Source organism: Psammomys obesus, unplaced genomic scaffold (assembly GCF_907164565.1).
Source record: "Psammomys obesus unplaced genomic scaffold, mPsaObe1.curated_primary_1811, whole genome shotgun sequence".
Lineage (NCBI taxonomy): Eukaryota > Metazoa > Chordata > Mammalia > Rodentia > Muridae > Psammomys > Psammomys obesus.
In genome coordinates, this window is record NW_026585587.1 from 6,632,700 (window position 1) to 6,653,397 (window position 20,698).

Below are 20,698 nucleotides of genomic sequence, written 5' to 3' on the forward strand. Positions count from 1 at the left end.
GGCCTGCGCCTCCTTCCAGCACTCACCACTACAGGGTTCGTATTCTTGACATAGTACCCTAGACATTCTGCCTCACTCCTCACCTGCTCTGTCTCCCTCCTAGTCTGCTTTTCCAAGGTCCCCAGATGCTTCCTTGTGGCTAATCCTCAGAAATTATTGAAAGATAAGATTTCAGTTTCACTCCACCATTCTGCAGAATTTTACTCTTTTGATAACTTCCTTTCATTTCTCTTGACTCTGTGTGTGCATATGCACGGATGTGGGTGCATGTTCACGCGATAACACATACATGGAAGGCCGTAAGACAACATTAGGTATCATTTCTCAAATAGGCTTGGCTGAGGGGTCACCGGCCCCAAGGTCCTCCTGTCCCTCTCAGAGGACTACAGGTGTCATTACACACTGCTGCTTTTCTTTCCTGGTCCCTGGACAGAGAACTCGGGTCTTCATCTTCAGCAGTGGCTGTTTCCCTGTCTCTCCAGACCCCACTTCAGTTTCTTAGATGAGATTTTTCTCTGCCTTCTAGATCATGACTCAGGTGTTTTCCAGTCTGTCAAAATTAGTGTTCCTTTCCTGTCTGAACTAGACCACACTTTGGCCATTGTTGTCCTTGTTTGTCACCTAAACCACCCAGTCAGTCCCTAGGCCATTCCTCCAACTGTTGTCACCTCTGAAGGTCAGTGGCCAGTTTCCTGAAGGGATCTGAGTGTGGGTGTGTGTATTTCATGAGCACAGGATGCCACAGAGAGCAGGGGTGTTGGAATACCCCTGGAGGTGCAGTTCTGGGTGTTGTGAGTTACTAGATGGGGGTACTGGGAATCAAACCCAGGCCCTCTGCTAGCGCAGTGTGTGTTCTGAACTATTGTGCCATCTCTCTAGGGCACCCCCACCCAGATCCTGTATTTAAGACAGGGTCTCACTATGTAGCTCTGGCTAGCCTAGACCTTGCTGTGTAGAGGAGGATGGTCTCACTCAAAGAAATGTGCCTTTCTCTGCCTTCCAAGATTAAGGGTGTGTGCCTCCCCAGCCCCAGCAACCATGGGAAACTGTTAAACAAGGAATTAATACGATCCCATTTCCATTTTGAAAAGGATACAGATTAAAGAACAAGAATTGACTCAGGAAGACCAGTGAGCAGACTTGAGATGTGATGAAGGTAGACCTACTCAGTCATGCTGATGGATCAGAGAGCGCAGGAGGGGTTAAAGAGGATTCCTAGGCTTCCGGGCTTTTTAATGTAATGAATAAGTCGGCCATACACTAAAACAGGAAACCTCACAGGATCTGTGGAGTCTAGGGGAGACGCTGGGCATTTGATTTTGGCTATATGGAGTTGAGAATACCTTTGGTTCATCCCAGTCGAGATGTTGAGACAGCTGAACATGTCAAGAGATGTTAAGCCTGAAATGAAGTATTTGGGAGTAATCATAAGATTGGAAGTTTTTGTCATGGTCACAGTGGGAATACTTAGGGAAAGTGTCTATCAATTCTGAGCCAGAAAAAGGTCAGGTGCAATGGACGTGGGGTTGGTCACTGTGAGGTAGAACAGGATGATGAAGAAATGAGTCACAGAAATCAATGGAAAAGAACTGTATCAGAAAGAATCAAAGTTAGGAATGGCAGCTTATCCACATAATCCTAGCACTCAGGAAGCAGAGATAGTACGATTGTTTCAAGTTTAAGGCCAACCTGATCCATGTAGTGAGTTCTATTCCAGCCAGGGCTACAAAATGTGACCCTGTGTCAGTCTACATTCTTAAAAAAAAATATGTACATAGTCTAAAGTATGAAGCATCACTAACACAGTTGTAAAATCACAATTAGAAAATGTCTGTTGAGTGTACTGATCTCAACGTTGAGTGCCGTTTTGGTGTAATTCCAAGACTGCGGTGGATTAGGAACTGGATGATAAATAAATAAATTGTGACAATTTACAACTCTTTTGAAAAGTTTACCTTTGAAGAGACAACGTGTAGTGATAATTGGAGTGTCATCAGAGAATGGATTTAATGTGGAATGTATATGCAGAAGAAAATAGTTAACAGTGTAGACATGAGAAATATAAGTAAGAGATGTAAAGGATTCATTTGGATGTAAGAAAAGCCAGGCAGCTCCTTTACCAAATCAGGAACCATGGGTACAGATGAGGGTGCTTGGTTTGTGTGTCAATGTCAAGGTGAAGAAATTTTCATCCAATAGCCTGCATGTTTCCTGAGGAGAAGCCATGGCAGAGTTGAAGGACAGAGGCTAGAAAGCAAAGTTTGTTTAGAAGTTAGAAAAGCTTGGAGAAAAAAAAATTAAAAGTGGCCAGCAAAAGAGAAAAGAACAAGTGGGTGAAACATCAATGGAAATGAATTCCTGATTTGTGTTCAAGGTCCTTGTACGGTTAATTAAAATGAATTTGTGGGGTTGCCAGGCCCACTGTGCTGTGAACCATCATCTGAAAGCACAGAGATGGGCAGATCTGAAGAGGCAGTTTAAGATATTGGCAAGAGTTTGTGTAAAGTCAGCATTATCTGAAGTGGATAAAAAAGGAAGGTGGAAAAAATTGAGGGATGGTACGTTGTAAGAGAGTTGTAGAGCAGTGGAATGGACATGCTGGTGAGGTGAAGGGTAGCCATGTTGTGGGGTACAAAGCAAGCTGAAAGGATGGAGGGAGCCAGGCATGGAAAAACTACACATTGTTGAATTATATTTCTTTAAAGGTAATCTGTAAAAAACAAACGAAAAAACCCTTTTTAAGTCTGTGCCATAGATGTGCCCTATAGTTGCTTAAATGTTAATGGTTCATAAGTTGAGATTCAAGGAGATCTGGGATGTAGCAGAAGGGCATAGCATCAAACTGGTCTTAGTTCAGGAGCATTGCAATGGAGAAGGCAGACCTCTGTGGAGCCAAAGTTACATGCTAGCTGAATCACCAAGCAATTGGATTCCCATGAAATGTTGGAGTGTATGGTATAACAAAAAAGCCAGGTGCTTCATAGGACTAGGGATTTCTTTTTCTTTTTAAAGGGTACAAGTTGTTTCGGAAGTGGTGAGTAGTGAGTGAGAAGAAAAACAAACCCACTTTCCAGTCTGGGCTGTGTGGTGCATGAGACTGTAAACAGCTGCCACTTGAGAGTACTCAGGGAAAACCACATCTTACAACTCTCTGTCCTGCAACTGGTCCAGGAAACCAACATTCTCTGGTTGTCCGTCTCCTAAGTGATGCTTTTACTGTCTTATGGTTCCTTCCTCCTTAACTTCTCATCCTACTCCAAAATTCGAAACCTCGCCACCTCCCAGCATTTTATTCCTTAGGAAGCATGAGCATGGGAGTCTCGCTTGAATCACTCAGGTCCTCTGAAGTGGCACTAAAAGCTGAAATGAGACTTGATGAGACTTACAGGTTTCAGCAGCATGAAGTGAGTTTTGCAGTTTTGTTTGTAGTTATGGTATTTTGTCACTTACTAAGTTGCAGCTCGGTGCCTTGCTGTATAAGTATTTGTTAAATGTGAGAGGACAAGTAAAATTGCTTCTATAAATTCCTATTGTCAATAATTTCCCCCAGTCTTCTATATGTAAGCCATAAGTAAACCATAAAAGTATGAGCAATACCCTTTTTACTCTTCTGCATTCATATTTAAATATGTTCTGTACTCAGTCCCAAGTTAAAATGTTTGTTTTCTATGAGCATTCACTCATACTCTAAAGACATATTGTAATAATAAAATTATTAAGCAAAGCAACTGACATTTAGCAAGGACTTGAATGGTATTAACTAATTTTTTAAATTTATTGATTTATTTATTCACATGACATCCCAATTGTAGGCCCCTCCCTCCTGTCCTCCCACTCCCATCCCCCCTCCCTCTTCCCACCATCCCCCCTCCCCTACTTCTTAGAAAAGGGGAGCCCCTCTGAACCCACCCCAGCACATCAAGTCACATCAAGACTGAGTTCATCCTCTTCCCCTGTGGCCTGGCAAGGCAGCCCCACCAGGAGGAAGTGATCAAAAAGCAGGCAACAGAGTCCATGTCAGAGGCAGCTCCTGTTCCTCTTACTAGGACACCCACATGAAGACCGAGCTGCCCATAAGCTACATCTGTGTAGGGGGCCTAGATCCAGTCCACGCATGGAACTTGGTTGGTGCTTCAGACTCCACAAGCCCCCCCCCCCCCCCCCCCGGCCCCCTTTTGTTGGCTTAACCGGCCCCCTTTTGGGGCCCCCTTCTTTCCCCCCCCCCCCCCACTCTTCCACAAGACTCCCTGTGGTCCACCCAATGTTTGGCTGTAAGCCTCAGCATCTGTTTCCTTAGGTGCAGGACAATCCCCAACCAAGATCAGCAGCCAGAATGGCTGAGTGAGATACTTGCACTTTGTAGCTTCCCTGCTGAGCTCTCTCTCTCCTGGACATCTCTAGTGGCTGAATCCCTACTTCTTCCTCTAACTCTTCTTCCCCTTGCTGGCAGGATGTCCAGGCCTATTCTCTCCAGCAATTGGCTGTAAGCTGCTTTATTGGCATATCAGGGGACAATTGGGGAGCAGTGTTTATACAACATTGAGACAGGAGAGTCTCAGAATAAGGACTGCAACCAGATATGGGGGATACAGAAATCAGCATTTGATTTACACAATAACCTTATGCCTGCAGGCTAGCCCTCTCCCAGGGAGTCGGCCTGAGGTTCTTACTGTAACAATAGGGGAGGTGTGGAAGATGAGAAAGATGAGTTCTTTATGAAAAGTTGCCACTGTCACGAACTCCTATTCCAAGAGGCTTGCAGCCTAGTTACTAAAGACACCCCATGGTCAAAGGCAGTGGCTATTTATCTGGCACCTTTTACCTCCTCATTTCAAAGGCAGGGAAGGCATGGCATGTCACTTGCAAAACAGTCTGAGGAGTACCGTGGCTTGTTTCTGTGAAGGCAGCCACACTGGCTCCGCATGTGCTCCCCACGCCTCATGTAAAGGCTGACCATATTGTTTGGTGTGTGAAATTACTTTGGTCTTCTTAGAGCTCACAGTAGATCCTCGGCTCATTATGTTTTTCCTCGCAGATTACCTTAATGAAAGGTTCAATAAGCCATATTCAGTGGCTTCAGAATCATTTCTCCCTGAGCGAAGGAAATCAAAAGGAAAACAGGAACAAACTAATGCCAATACAAAATCGAAGAAAGCCCGGCTCATATCGTTCGACTGGGCAGGTACGCTGTGGTCCGGCACCCGCTTGTAAGAAACAGAGCACACTTCCAAGCTTTTCCGTGGCTTGGGTGCCTACGATGGGCACTGACTTTAGGGAAAAAGTCTTAATGAGTCTTGTGTGTTTGGTACTTTGAAGAACTGCTAATTTTCCAATAATTTTTTAAACATAACAGTAGCATTAAAATTGACAAGAGTGTTCAGCGATGTTCATACTGAAGATATTCTCGGAGTTTTGTTTTAGAACTCCATGTAGGATAATTTACAGGGGTGTGTGTGTGTGTGTGTGGGTGTGTGTGGGTGTGTGTGTGTGTGGTAGTGTTTATCACACATGCTAGGCAAGAGCCCTACCCCTAGCTGTAGTGTCAGCCTTTGGTTTCCTTAAACAGAGACTCACCATGTTGGTCAGGCTGGCCTTGAAATCAAGATCCTTCTGCCTCAGACTCTGGAATCACAAGTTTGCACTGCCACGCCTGATTAGATTGGAGTTGCTATGTCTTTGTCTGATACAGAGACTAAATGTCCAAATGGTCAAACACATTTTCCCCACTAACACTTTGACACTTTATTTGCATTCGAAATCATTGTTTTAATGTTGTACATTTTATAAAGGACACTTTTCTTTTTCCTGCTGGGACGCTACAACCCGAAGATGGATTTATCATGGAGTTATCGTCAGAAGCCTTACTCACACAGAACAGTCACGTGTCTAACACCTCAGCAGAAAGCTCTCATCGGTTAGCCAGCCTCCCCCGAGTGCTGGTGGGCAGGGTATAGGTAGTGTGTCCTGCAGCTTCTGCCGATGGGCAGGATGTGGCACCGGTGAGAGACGGCATGCTGCCTGTTCCTGGAAGGGGGAGGGCAGAACGGGCTAGCACACGGCCTCAGAGAACATCTGGCTTGCAGAACTGTTTATTCCAGTCCCTCCGCTGCTAGCTTTGAAGAAGTGAAGAGTTTTCACCATAGTTCTGATGATGTTCTATAAAAAGAGCATGTTTCATTTCTTAGCAAATACCCTGTTTTATTCAGATGACATGCATGACTTCCAGAAGGCTGTTCTGAGACACAGAACAGCGTTTTGGGGTTGGTGGCACTGCTGATACACTTGTACACTTTTCAGAGGCTCCTGTGACTTGTTCTATTGTTTAATAGAATAAGCTTCTGCACAGCAAAGTAAACAGTCATTAGAGAGAAGAGACAACTCACAGAATGGGAGAAAATATTTTCAAACTGTTCATCAAGCACAGGGCCAATTTCTAGAATCTATAAGGAACAACAACAACAAACACCTCAAGAACCAGCTGTCAGTTAGTAAATGGGCAGGTTGCCTGAACAGTCACACCAAAAGGCAGACTATGCAAACAAGTGTGTGGAAATTGTTACACATTGCTAATCGCCAGAGAAATTTAAATAAGAAACACAGTGAGAGACCATCACACACCAGTCAGAACAGTGAAAGTCACAAAAGCTGGTAAGGATGTGAAGAGGAGGAGCCTGCTGATGAGAGCGTAAACCCGTGCAGCCATGGTAAAGAGCGGTACAGAGGAGAGAAAACAGAGGGAACCTGAGTCACAGAAACTGACATTTCTGAAAGATCCGCGCAGGAGTTTGATGCATTCAAGGAGAAGGAACGGGTGGTGAACATTATGGTGGTGATATACCTGATATGTCACAGATATGTACTCAGTCATCACACTTGTCCCTGTAAATATGTGCACTTTGAAACTTAATTTAAAAACTGAAAAAAGGTATAAAATGAAGTTTAAGGGGACAGTCTGTATAACATGGGAAATAGAAGCAAAAAGAAAAAAAGGTTGTGTTGAGAAGCATGAAATTACTAGCAGCTAGCAAAGAGATCAAGAGAAACGGAACACAAGGGATATCAGGAGTGAATGTTCTCGAGAAGGAGGTCTCTTACCCACATGGATTTCTCTCTTCTTCTGATCCTATTGCTTTTGGTCCTGTTAGGCCTTCATAATGGAAGGGTTTTGACAGGGCCCTGATCCAGTCTTTTTTGTGGCTTATGATCTATAATTAAACCTTATGTGATACCTACTTGTCTGCCTTTCTTTCTTGACGCTACTCACATTTCACTATGGATATTTTCTTGTCCACAAATCCATTTCAGTTTGGGGATAGAGTTCAAGCAAAGTAAGTGATAAGCAAGTGCAGACATTAGTCTATTCATCCCTAATGGTCTAGCATAGAGGACACTGGCAAGAGTTTCATGTTCATATGTAGTTATTCCCCTTCCTTGTTGTCTGTGTCTGCAGTGGATGCATGTATGTGCTTATGTGGGCGTGTGCATCTGTACAAACATGTGCAAGTTGTTATGTCTTTTTTAAGTAAGCAAGTGATTGGGCTTTCTTTTGAGCTCCTGTTAAAGCTTAACTTAAAGCTATTGTTTCTTTTTTATTGCGTAGTACCTGTGTTAACTTAGTATTTCATTTTTCTGTGTGTGGAAGTACTTGTAATAGCATTTATTGTTCTAGATGGTGCCTATTCCTGTAGTTATATTGACCTCTAAACCCCCTTTCTGCCAGAACCTGAAGAGCCTGATGCCATAAAACAAATTTTGAGGCTAAGAGAAAAGCTTGAGTGGGAAACGCCGGTATTTCCACGTTATATGAAGTATCATCCCAGAACTCATGTTCCAAAGTACAGTCTAAAGGTGTGATTCTATTTTATGCATCTCAACTAATCAAAATTATACTTTGAAACTGCCTTAGCTTTTTAATTCGTTGCAGATATCATATCAACGCTCATTAAAAACATAATAATTGTTGGCAAATGTAAAAGAATCAGCATAATTTATTTCACATAATGTCATAATTATTTCATGACAGTTTTAAGTCTATAATACATCTTGGGTCTATCCCACCCATCTTTTTCTCTCATTCATTAGGGTCACAGGACACTGCACCATCTGCCTTAAATTGGAATCTACTTTTAGGTGTCTGTGTATGGCACTTTGTGATTTTAAAAAAGAAATAAAAGGAACTTGTTTCAGGAACTTAATAGAAACTCATGTTTTCATCTGCACACTAGACCAAGAGAATCAGAAACTGGAAGTGGGACTACTTGTCTGTTTTCTCAGTAAACTGCTACCTAATTAAGAACCATTGCTCCAAACCCTGGGCTCGGGTTTTTTGTTGCAGGATATTTGATCTCATTGTGAACCCTGAGATTGTGAACTGTAAAAACCTATTTCTGATTGTGGTATGGCTCATTCTTTGATCCTAGAGCTTTCTGTTTACTGTAAACAAGTAGTTGTGGTGTGGCTCAGCCCTAGCACACACCTTTAACCCAAGAGCTTTCTATAAACAGGATTAAATAAAGCTAACCTTAGGAAAGAGGTGGAGTAACACTTGTGCTGACAGGGATTAAACAGAAGGGACTTTGAGGGAAGGGTATCTAAGACAGTGTGGAAAAGGAAAAGGGGCTTTTTCCTTCTGGAATGTTGGCTTAGTAGGACGGTCAGCTGGGTGCTTTCTCTGCCTCTCTGAGATAGCAAGTTTCACCCCAGCATCTGGCTCCAGAGTCTTCATTGGTAAAATTTAATGACTGAGATCTTGTTTTTAAAAGAGAGGTTTTTGTTTTTGTTTTTTTCCTTCAAAGGGACATATAACAAGCATTGTAGTTTTTACAGGTCATAAGCTCTCTGTGGCAAGGAACCACTCACCCTGTCACTGTGGCACTAAACCATCTGTACACAGTACCCAACAAATGGATATGACTGTATGCCAATAAAACTTTATTCATGCAAAAGAGGCCTGGCCAATCCTTGCTCTAGGTGGTTGCTCTAAGGACAAAAGGTCTTTGGATCATTGTTCATAGAAAGTGCCAGGTGACTAGAAGTCCATTCATAAATCAGATTCACATAGCTTTGAATCTCTACATTCACTATGTTGTCTTGAGCAAACTTTTCTCCTCTCTGAGCTTTACAGTTTCTTTGACCTTGAAACTGAGATAATGGGAATTACTCTAGAAAGCTGTGAAGATTAAATGGAAAAAAGAATGTGCTATAGAATCAGGTAGATTGTAGACACTGTGTTTTCAGGTACAAAATGAAACTCAAGCTGGGCACGGGTGCTTTGGATCTGTGAGTAATTATACTTAATTTGTATGCAAAAAGACTTGAGAATTGTATTTACACCAAGTTTCTCCTAACCTTAGAAAATAGAATTAGAACAAAAATGGCACACTTGACCAAACATCTACAATAAAGCTTATCATTTTGTCTCCTCACTCAGTTACCTCATTTCTTCTTATTTTCAGGATGTAAGCTTATTTTTAAAGGTTTCCTAGTACAGGTTGTAATCAGAGCCAAAATAAGAAAGCAAATAGCTACAAAAATGAAAACGCTCTTCAAGAAAGAAAAATGAAAGATTATAAAACTTTAAAAGTTATAAAAGCTAAAAACCACAGTAACTGGAAACAGTTTAACTCTACTTTCTAAGAATACCAGGAATTACTAAATTATGCTTTTGGTAAAATTACTCTTAAATGATTAAATTCAGTTTTGTATGAATTTTGAAAACTTTTGTTGCTAAAAGTGCATGTTTCAAAACTAAAAGAAAATAGCTTTAGAACTTAGATTTTCTGCGCAGCATATGCACACGAACTGCCAAAGTATGGAGGGACCATTTACGCTGCAGCGTATTGCACTGGGCTGCTTCTGGCCCGCAGGCTTCTCAACAGGTTCGCCATGGACAAGGTCAGGTGGAGGTGATTGGAGAAGAGCACTATGTGGAGAGCATTGACGGTCAGCCGGTGCCTTCACTTGCTATTTGGATGCAGGCCTCACTCGAACTACAACTGGCAATAAAGTTTTTGGGGCCCTGAAGGGAGCTGCAGATGGAGTCTTGTCTATCCCACATAGTACCAAACGATTCCCTGGTTATGACTCTGAAAGCAAGGAGTTCAACGCAGAAGTGCATCGGAAGCACATCGTGGGTCAGAATGTTGCAGACGACATGTGCTACCTAATGGAGGCAGATGAAGATGCCTATAAAAACAGTTCTCCCAGTACATAAAGAACGCCCTCACTCCAGACATGGAGGAGGGGTGCAAGAAGGCCCACACTGCTGTCTAAGAGAACCCAGTCTATGAGAAGAAGCCCAAGAGAGAAGTGAAGAAGAGGAAGTGGGACCGTCCCAAAAGGTTCCTTGCCCAGAAGAAAGATCGGGTTACTCAAAAGAAAGCAAGCTTCTGCAGAGCTCAGGAAGAGCTCAGAGCTAAAGCAGTTTTCTATGAAGACTTTTTTTTTTTTTCCCACAAAGACAAACTTTTTGGCCAAGAAGCAAACAAAACAAAACAACTTACATTTTATCAATGGACAGTAGCCAGTTTCCCAATACTACCAAGGGAATGAGACAGAAACTTTATTACTTACTATAGACGCGTAGAGTAAATTTAAAATCACGGGTGGGTTCCAGTTCCTACTTTGTTAGCTCATGAGTCTATGACCTTTCTCAAGTTAGGTGATCTACTTAATATTAATGCCTGCATCTGCTTACTTATATTTAAAAGCGCCAAGCCAGCCTCTTTAAAGTTGCCAGAGGCGTCACTGTTCAGATGGTGTGTGTAAGGCACTTACCTGCTCGTTGTGTGTGACCGACTTAGCAATGCTACCTACAGCTCTCAGAACTCCAGCCCCCGTCAGTATTAGTGAAATGACAAGCTTGCTGTGCCCAGCATGGAAGGTGGCATGCTTGTTCAAGGGCTATCGTTGAGTTCATAGTAAGGATGTAAATCAATATTCTTAAGTGGCTTATGTTATGTTTAAGGATGAAAATGAAACATCTTAACCCTCTCCTAAGACTGGCCTTACTGAACTTGAATTAGACATGATTTGAGATTGATTTTCCTCACTGATACTATTCCTATTTTAATTCTATCGCAACATTGTTTCCCCTGGACCTGTTTAGTCATTTAATTAATTAATTTTTGTTAAAGTAAGTTTCTTCTTTTTCTGAGGAACCTCTGAAAGATGATGGTGAGTTCGTATACTGCCTTCCTCTGGAGAACAGCAAAGGCATTTTCAATGAGTATGATCTTCAAGCAGTCTCTGCCTACAGAGCTAAAAATTGCAAAGAATTTTGGATGGTTAGCGCTTCATATGTCTCAAAGGTACTGTAAAATACATATGCTCTGCATTATGAATTACATCAGAAAGCATTACCAATTTAAGCCAAGTGTACATCTGTGCACATCTGTGATCCTAGCAGTGCAGAGACAGAGTGTGTGTGTGTGTGGGGGGGGGTTGTGAGCCTGAGGCCAGCCCTGGGTATACATAGAGAACCTGACCTAAAAAAAAAAAAAAAGGGAAAACAAAAGTAACCAATTTAGAGGGTTTTTTTAATGTAGCATTTTTTTACTTATTTATAATTAAAATATAATGATATCATTTCCCCCTCTGCCCCTCCAAGCCCTTCATCCCTCCAGCTCCCCCATGTTCCCCTCACATACTTTTCAAATTCATGACGACGACGACTTCTTTTTTTAATCTATAATTGTCCCTCACTGGGCAGTTGTTAGGTGCAGGTGCCTGAAGGTCTTTGTCTAGGGGTAGGGGCTGATGAGAACTCCCCCTTCCATGCTGGTTTGTCAGTTGGTGTTGTCTTGTTCAGGTCTAGTTTCGGCAGCCATAGTGTTGCATGGCTGTAGCAACACTACAGCCATGTAGTGTTGCTAGAACTTCTCTGTCATTCCTAGAACTCATACTCTCTCAGCAGGTTTCCCGGTCTTCTGGCTCTTACAATGTTTCTCTCTTCCACCATGACCCCGAGCCTTAGGTTAGGTGCTAGAGTTGTGTTGTAGCTGTATCCACGATCTCTCAGTCTCTGCATGTGAGCAGTCGTGGTTTTCTGTAAGGGTCTCCACCTGCTGCACGTCCTGTGAGAGCTGCACTTACCTCTGGATAAAAGGATAAAACAAGCCTTAAGTCTAAGCAGAGCACTGTTGGTCGTCACTAAGGTGTGAATTGCCACTGCTTCCCCTTTTGGGATACTGTGGCGTGCTGGTCACTGTTGGCAGAGGCACCGCAGCTGAGTAGGACTGTTGATTGCTTTTCTCCCCTAACAGCTTGCGTAGCAACTTCTAGCGTGGTGAAAGCCAGTCCTCAGGGAGGAGGCTTTCAGGTCAGATCCAGCTGGAAGCTTCTGAATCCTGTGTGTTCAGCCTTTGGGAGGCAACCAAGAACAATAGCAATAGCCTATAACGTTTTGGGAGTCTCTTGGACTCCTCTGAGCAACAACTCAAAAGGTTTCTCATGCCTAATGTCTGATGGTCTATGTCTTTCGGAGGGAGCATTGTCAGCCCAAGTGGCATAAAATTCTATATGTATGTATATACGTTCAGTTGTATGTAATTTATCTAATTTTGGGTAAATAGGAAACAATATGATATATCTCTGTGGTTTAGAGGAACTCAGTCAGTTTAGGAAATTAATGTTTAAGAAATAGCTTGAGAGAAAATTATTTAATAATAAATTTTCTTCTTTTGGTAAAAATTTAGGTTTAAGAATGCAATTGGCTATTACAAATAAAGCTGCTCCGAACATGGTTGAACAAATGTCCTTGTTGTATACTTGAGCATTTTTTGGATATATGCCTAGGAGTGGTATAGCTGGATCTTGAGGTAGCACTGTTCCTAATTGCCTGAGAAAGCGCCAGATTGATTTCCAGAGTGGTTGTACAAGTTTATATCCCCACCAGCAATCTATAAGGAGAGAGAAAAAAAATCTAGACACAGGGGTCTTTTCTGAGACTGATACTCCAACCAAGGACCATTCATGGTGATAATCTAGAACCCCTGCACAGGCGTAGCCCCTGGCAGCTAAGTGTACAAGTGGGTTCCCTAGTCATGGGAACAGGGACTGTCTCTGACATAAATTCAGTGGCTGGCTCTTTGATCATCTCCCCCTGAGGAGGGAGCAGCCTTGCTAGGCCACAGGGGAAGACAGTACAGCCAGTCCTGATGAGACCTGATAGACTAGGATCAGAAGGAAGGAGAGGAGGACCTCCCCTATCAGTGGACTTGGGGAGGGGCATGGGAGGAAATGAGGGAGGGAGGGAGGGTGGCATTGGGGGGGACAAGAGGGAGGGGGCTACAGCTGGTATACAAAGTGAATAAATAGTAATTAATTAAAAAATTAAAGAATTCAATTGGAAGTTTTTCATTTGTTAAATACTTTATTAATATTTTACATAATTTTAAAAGTAAAAACTAGAAAACAGGAATTTGTTGGTATAATAGGAATGATAAACGATATTTATTAGTGCCGGGTCTGGTGGCATACACCTGTGATCCCAGCCCTCAGGGAGGCAGAGACAGGCAGATCCCTGTGAGTTCGAAGCCAGCCTGGTCTACAAAGTGAGTCTAGGACATCCAGGGCTACACAGAGAAACCGGTTTCTGTGTCGAAAAAACAAAAACAAAATAATGATCATTATTATTTTAAGAGAGAAAGTGTATGTGTGTCTGTGCGTGTGCGTGCGTGCAAGCATGAGTGTGTGTGTGTGTGTGTGTGTGTGTTTAGAGCAGAGGACAACCTTTTTCCTGCCCTGGAGCTCACCAAATAAGTAAGCTGGCTGGCCTGGAAGCCCTAGGTCCACCCGTCTCCAGCTCCCCAGTCCCTACCAATGCATCCAGCTTTTTATGTGGGTTTTGGAGGTTGAACTCACGTCCTCATGCTCCTGTAACAGGCACTTTTCCGGTGAAGCAATGTTTGAAGCTCAATGAAGAATACTTTTATTTGAGGTGTATCTGTCAGAAACATGGCCAGATCTAACAATCCTTCCATTAATATACTTATCACTATGAATACCCTAAGTTATAATTAGCCAACGGTGATCGTTTGTTCAATAGCCATGTGTTTTCTTCTGCTCTCCCAACTGTCTTGACCAGAATCAACTCGACAATTTGCCCAAAGAGGACCTCAAACCCGAGGCTCTGTGTGCATAGGCAGGTATCCTGGCACTGAGTTGCATCCTCAGTCACGTCCTAACAACTTATGCAAAACATGAAAATTGTGAGGCAGAAAACTTGTCAAGTTATTTGTAAAAATATCTCTGGATAGAGAGGACGTTTTCCTTATTCTTTCTGAAGGAGCACAAGAAAGCTAGCTGGAGAAAAATACCAAGTATAGCGGCAGTGTGCAGAAGGAAAGTCAGATTCGGGTCCAGATGAAGTGGTTGAGGGGTGGGGGCTAAAAGGTAAGTAAGGGCCTTTTCAGCATCTTGAAACTAGATGTTAAGTCACATTTTGTGCTTTGTAATTATAGGTCACTAAAGTAGACCCCAACGTGGAAGAAGTGGAACTTATGCCTACTCTGGACTGGCTTTCAGAAAGACATTGCTTCTATCTGCTGCAGGAATTTAAGATCTTTTCCAACTTCCGGTGAGATGGATGCAAAAGAAGCTAACACTTGGTAGTTTGGTTGTGTTGTAAGAGCAATTGCCCCATGGTATCTAACTCCAGTAGAATGCCACTGCTCTGGGCCATTGTAGTGGGATGGGGCGTTCCACAAATGTATTTTAGGCTAAGGCACTTTAACCAGTTAAAAACAAAAATGTCTAACTTTAGTCTTTTCTGGATAAATGTTACCCAAAAATGATGCTTTATTGGCAAATGTAAGGGAATAATTGCTAATGACTTTTTTTCTTCGTGCCTTCCTTGTTAATGACTATCCATTGAATATCTGAAAAGAGCCGAGAATTGCTCTAGATGCTGGGTTACTCTATTGAACAAACCAATTAGCCTGCTCTTTAAAATGTCTGTGTAAGGCGTGTGAGAGACGATGCACAGACATGTGAACGTGCGGGATGTCAGGGGGGCGGAAAATGTTATGCAGGAAAAGCGTTCAGAGTACAGGCCTTGGGGCAGGCTACCGAGTCGGCGGCTGTGAAATTCGTCACTTTCATCTCACTGCAACTGGATCCGCACTGTTGCTCTTTCGGAGTTTCTGTGGCCCCAGTTTTAATGTGCTCTTCGATGTTTGCTTTTCCTTGTTGTCTGTATTTGTTGAAGACAAGAAGTCTAAATTGTACATTTTTACATAAACAATAAAACATAGAAATATGTAATATGTTAAATGTAAAAGTTAAAAATATTAGAATATACGCATCAAACCTAGCACCTAGCTACCCCTGTGCTCTTACACAGAGCTGCGCCCCAATCGGAGCTGAGTGATATTTTAAATCCTTAAATGTTACGTGATAGCTTTATTAAAGGTCCGAGGGGCGTTTAGACAAGAGACGCGCACAAGACTTAGTCACAGACATGTTGCTTACTTATTTGCCGTGAAAAGATATGCATGTGTCTGCTCTGTGGGACTTAGGCATGAATGGGGCCAGTAGAGGTGATGACTAGATAAATAAGATCGTTTCAGACGATAGGTATATCTATAAGCCAACCCTTCCCTAGTTAGATCTTCCCTGTCCATTTTTTCCCATTTCTGCTTCATCTCACAAGCTAATTAATGTATAAAATAAACTTCATAGTTTATGCTATGTCTATTGATATCTATTAATCTACATATAGAGAAAAATAGATCTACATATGCTTCAATTATTGTTATAATTTTAAGTAAATGGAAATAGGACTTCTTAGTGTTATTTGTTCCTCCTGCCTCTTCCTTTCCTTTGACCTCTCCACTTCCTTGTTGTATCCCTTTTCTCATACCACAAGATAATTAATGTATAAAAACATTTCATAGTTTTTAATATTTATTGAATGTTGCAGCCAAGTGAATTCCACATCTATAAGAAATGTAATGACTTTCACTTGCATTTGCCCTTTGCTTCTTATTTTGTTGATGGTTTTGGAGAAAATTTACATGGCTTAGCATTTATTTTTGTAGCGCAAGAAAAAAAATGTAGTCTAACAAATTTTCTAACATTATTTAGCTCTTAATAAACTTGATCGATGTAATCATATGACTTGCAGATATAGGATATAAGAAGTATTTTTTTTCTTTTCAGGATAAACAAAGCTTTTGTTACTTGGAAATTGAATGTTAAAAGACTTAAGACTGAAAAGAGCAGGTAAATCTTGCTGTGCAATGCTCACAAATTCCGAAAGCAAATGCTTTCAGATGTAGTAAGAAATGGATACACCTGAATTTAATTTTAATTTTAATCCAGGCCGGGAAGTCACATTATACTGATCTTCTGAATACATTTTACCTCTCTTTCTCTTTTTCTCTCTCCATGGCTGTCTTTCTCTTTTTCTTGGTGCTACAGGCAGAATGCTGAGCCCTGTGCATGCTGGGCAAGTGCTGTGTCCACTGGTGCGCAGCTTGAGTTTGAGCCGTCCGTGTTCTTTGGGAGATAGTTAGGTTCTTCCTGTAGGTCACAGGATGGCATCCCGTGCCCACACTGCTGTGAGACCCTGCTGAGTTCCTCTGGTCCTGTTATCTTTGTTTGTTTGTTTGTTTGTTTTTGTTTTGAGCCTATTTTGTGTGATTTCAAGCAGCCAAAAGTCTTTTTTGTCGTTAGTAAAGATTTTATTTTGCTATAATTGTTACTTGAAATTCATTTGTAAGAAACAATACAGAGAAATCCTCTGCCTTTTACCTACCAACCCCAGGTTCCCAAGTTCACAATAGTATGGGACGTTATGACTGCTAGAATGTTAACATTAATTAATATGTGGAATGTTAGTGTCACCACGGCATCTGTCATGTTTGCCTTTGTGATTGTCCTTGCTTCGTTTCCTACTGCCTCTCCTTACGCTGTGGTAAGCACTGAAAGAGTAATAGAAATGAGAGGCAAGTTCACAGCTCATGACATGGATTGTGTAAGGATTCACAGCTGTACACATGGCTCCAGATGGTCAAATTATATATGTGTGTGTGTACATATGTATGTATGTATATATGTATGTATGTATGTATATGTATGCACATATATATTATATCAGCCTTTTCCCTGTCCATCATACTGTAGTAAAGTGGTTTCCAAAAAAGCAAACGTTGTGTAGAAAAGTGACTCTTTCACTCAGTGAACTGTCCTGGAGATCCATCTCAGCTGCACATATATCAGTAGTTGTTTGGCTACTGCCCAGTGGTGGTCTTTGATTCAGGTGTACCATTTCTCTATTAATGCACGCTTGCATATTTTCTAGAGTTTTTGCCGTCATAGAAAGCTGCCGTGAACATTAGTGTATGCTTCACTTTCCATTTCTCTGGGGCAGATGCCGAAGTCTGAGTCATATGGTCATTGGATGTTTGAGAGGTTTTACTGTTTGTTGATTTGTTTGTATGTTCCAGGGTGGCCTAGAATTTACATGGGCCTGCCTCAGCCTCCCCTGCACTGGGGTTGTAGGCAGGCTCAGCCCTGCCAAGCTGTATTTAGTCTTTGAAGGAGTTGACAGACTAATTTCCAGAGCAGCTGTTCTGTCATTCCCACCATCAACCCAATTTCTTTACATCCTCGATATCACTGGTGTCATCCCTGGCTTCTAGTTCAGACATTCTGACGGGTGTGAGGTAACATCTGTGCATGGGTGTTGATTTGTATGTTCTGAGTGTCATGACTCCAGTTGGCATGCCTCTAATGTTGGCTGTCTCTTCCTGTACTTACTGGCCATCTGCATACCCCTTCAGTGAGGTGTTTCTCTGTGCTGTCACACGAGGGAGGATTATGGAGGGCAGAAGGGCCCCTTCTCCACACAAGCAAGCTTTGCTCCGACCGACCCAGGTTTTAGGGAGCCCTCTTTTGTCCATTCTGCTTCCATTCTGTTGTTTTCATTTCCAACGTTGTTGGTAGTGGTTTATCTTCATGATACATAGAAAGAAAGGGTCAGAAAGAAAAAAGCCCCTCTTTACTTTAGAATAGACAGTTAGGAGTTTTTAAGAATTATTCTCCAAGTTGTTCCTCATTCAGTGAACATTCCCTTGTTACTTGGAGAAAATTACTTGGATTTGAGCCAAGTTCAATTCCCAGGACCCACATGGCAGCTCACCAATGTCTGTAACTCCAGTTCCAGGGGATATAACAGCCTAATATAGATATACATGCAGGCAAAATACCAATGCACATTTAAAAAAAACACAAAATATTTTATTTTTTAGTAAAAATTAGTTGATGATACGTATAATTAATTTTTCATAACACTGCCTGATACATCACAATTCCTAGGACTCAGTGGCATAATATCACTTGTTTATTCATTTGGAATGAGAGCTGAGTCTGTGGAAACTTTTGTCTTTCAGATCGTACTTGTACAGCCACCTTTTTTGTGCTGATGAATTATCTCAAAGCTGTTTGCTTTATGTAAAAGGACTCTTTGAAGATGCCGTGAGTCTCAAGAACAACCACCAAAACAATCCGTCAGCCATATTCCTTATCAAGGTGAGGAGAAGCAGTCACTGTAGACCCATTGTAGAGCCCGGGGAGATGATGGAGGGGAGTTTCCAGGTCCATAAGTAAATCACTGTGGATGGTGTGATAAAGCCATGGTAAAAACAGAGCAAACATAGCAGGTAATAGTAGGGGTTAAAATTTCTTAGAAATTCTGGCCAATATTTTTTTTAAAGTTTATTTATTTATTCACTTTACATCCTGAATACAGACCCCTCCCTCCTCTCCTCCTGGTCCCACTCACACCCTTTTCATCTTTTCCTCCATCTCAGAAAAGGGGAGTCTCTCCCCGCTCCCCCATCAGCCCACCCCAGCACATCAAGTCACTTTAGGACTGGGAGCACCCTCTTCCAGGCAAGGCAGCCTTGCTACAGGGAAGTGATGGGAAAGCAGGCAAGAGTCCATGTCAGAGACAGTCCCACTCCACTTGCTAGGAGACCCACATGAAGACCAGCTGTCCACTGGTTACATGTATGTAGGGGTCCAGTCCATGCCTGGTCCTTGGTTGGTGCTTCAGTCTCTGTAAGACCCCCTGGGCCTAGGTTAGTTGACTCTGTTGGTCTTCTTGTAGCGCTCCTATACCCTCTGGATCCTTTTATCCTCCCCTCTTTCCACTTTTCCACAAGACTCCCCAAACTCCACCTAATGTCTGGTTGCAAGTCTTAGCATCTGTTTTAATCCGCTGCTAGGTGGAGCCTCTCAGAGGACAGTTATGCTAGGCTCCTGTCTGCAAGCACAGCAGAGTATTGTTAATAGTGTCAGGGATTGGCTCTCTGCCATGGGGTGGGTCTCAGGTTAGTCTGACCAACATTTTAACAAAAGTGACTCAAGTCCTTTATTGCCAAATGTCACTCTAAAGTGTAAAATGATTTGTAATTAATAATTTTAAACACAGAGAAGTTAGTGGCTTCTTACACCTGGGTATTCCATATCAAGAATTCACCACAAGATGGAATGTAGCAGTCTTGGTTTGACGAGTGAACTTTCCTGTTTCAGGATTTAGGAAAGATGAGCTTACTAGTGGCCCGATTTAATTAGATTATAGTAAGTGTAAAAAAAAAAAAAAAAGATTAAACACGTAGAACTGTAAGTCTTACGTGCTTTGTATAGAGTTAAACAGGATTCTATCAGATTTTGACTATCCCAGTATGTAGGGAGATACTAGAAGGTAAAATAGTCCTCTATATTTGGAAAGAGAAATGGTAAAGGGATTGGACAAGTTTTGAATTTGATAATCTCAAAAATGTTTTTATGTTGAATATATATATGTCATAAGATCAATACCCAACATAATACTTAAATCAACGTAAGTTTACAATCTATGTTATGTAGTAATCATTTGATACTCAGAGCAAATGAAAGAATTCAAGAAGATGAATTAATCACTACACATATTGATAATCACTACATATTTTGTCTTTTGGGGTTTTGGTTTTGGTTATGGTTATGTTTTTTTCAAGACATGGTTTCTCAGTGTAGCCCTGGCTATCCTGGAATTCTGAAGACCAGGCTGGCCTTGAATTCGGAGATCTGCCTGCCTCTGCCTCCACCACTACCCAGCTATATTTTATATATCTACATTGAGAATGTTAATATTATCATTTCTGTCTTTTTTTCTCTCTTAGTTTTATGAGTTAGGCTCTCTCTGTGTACATCAGTCGACTTAGAACTTGCTGTGGGTCCCAGACTGGCCTCTAGTTTATAATCCTCCTGCCATAGCTTTTCCAATGCTAAGATTAAGAATCTGTGCCACCATGCCTGGCTGAGTTCTTATTTCAAAAGTATCGAATTAAATATAACTAGGAGACAGTCTAAGGAGAAACCTCTCTGTGTGGTTTTTGCATAGAAAGAAATGTCCGTTTTAAGTTAGCTCATGAATAAGCTAAATGACAAAATTTTAAAATGATGAATGGGGGCAGGTGCAGTGGCGTACACCTTTAATACCAGCACTTGGGAGGCAGAGGCAGACAGGCCTCTGTGAGTTCAAGGCCAGGCAAAGCCATGCAGTGAGACCTGTTTCAGAAAAGAAACAAAACACAGAAGAAGGAGGAGGAGGAAGGGGTGAAAGAGGAGGAAGAAGGAGAGAGAAGGGAAGGGAAGGGACCGGAAAGAAAAGGAGGAAGAGCAGAAAGGGAATGGGAGGAGAGGGGAGAAG

At 41.9% G+C, this 20,698-nt stretch overlaps 1 protein-coding gene and 1 pseudogene across 1 annotated transcript in view; both read left to right on the forward strand.

Annotated features, from left to right (window-relative positions):
- The window catches only part of Dnah14 (dynein axonemal heavy chain 14), a 248,159-nt gene that overhangs the window by 33,707 nt on the left and 193,754 nt on the right, over nucleotides 1-20,698 (forward strand). The window contains 6 exon segments of the mRNA XM_055609680.1: nucleotides 5,036-5,182; nucleotides 7,721-7,848; nucleotides 11,157-11,309; nucleotides 14,463-14,578; nucleotides 16,162-16,224; nucleotides 18,396-18,534. Coding sequence (XP_055465655.1) covers nucleotides 5,036-5,182; nucleotides 7,721-7,848; nucleotides 11,157-11,309; nucleotides 14,463-14,578; nucleotides 16,162-16,224; nucleotides 18,396-18,534 — 746 coding nt within the window.
- On the forward strand, nucleotides 9,659-10,551 carry LOC129677842 (60S ribosomal protein L5-like; annotated as a pseudogene).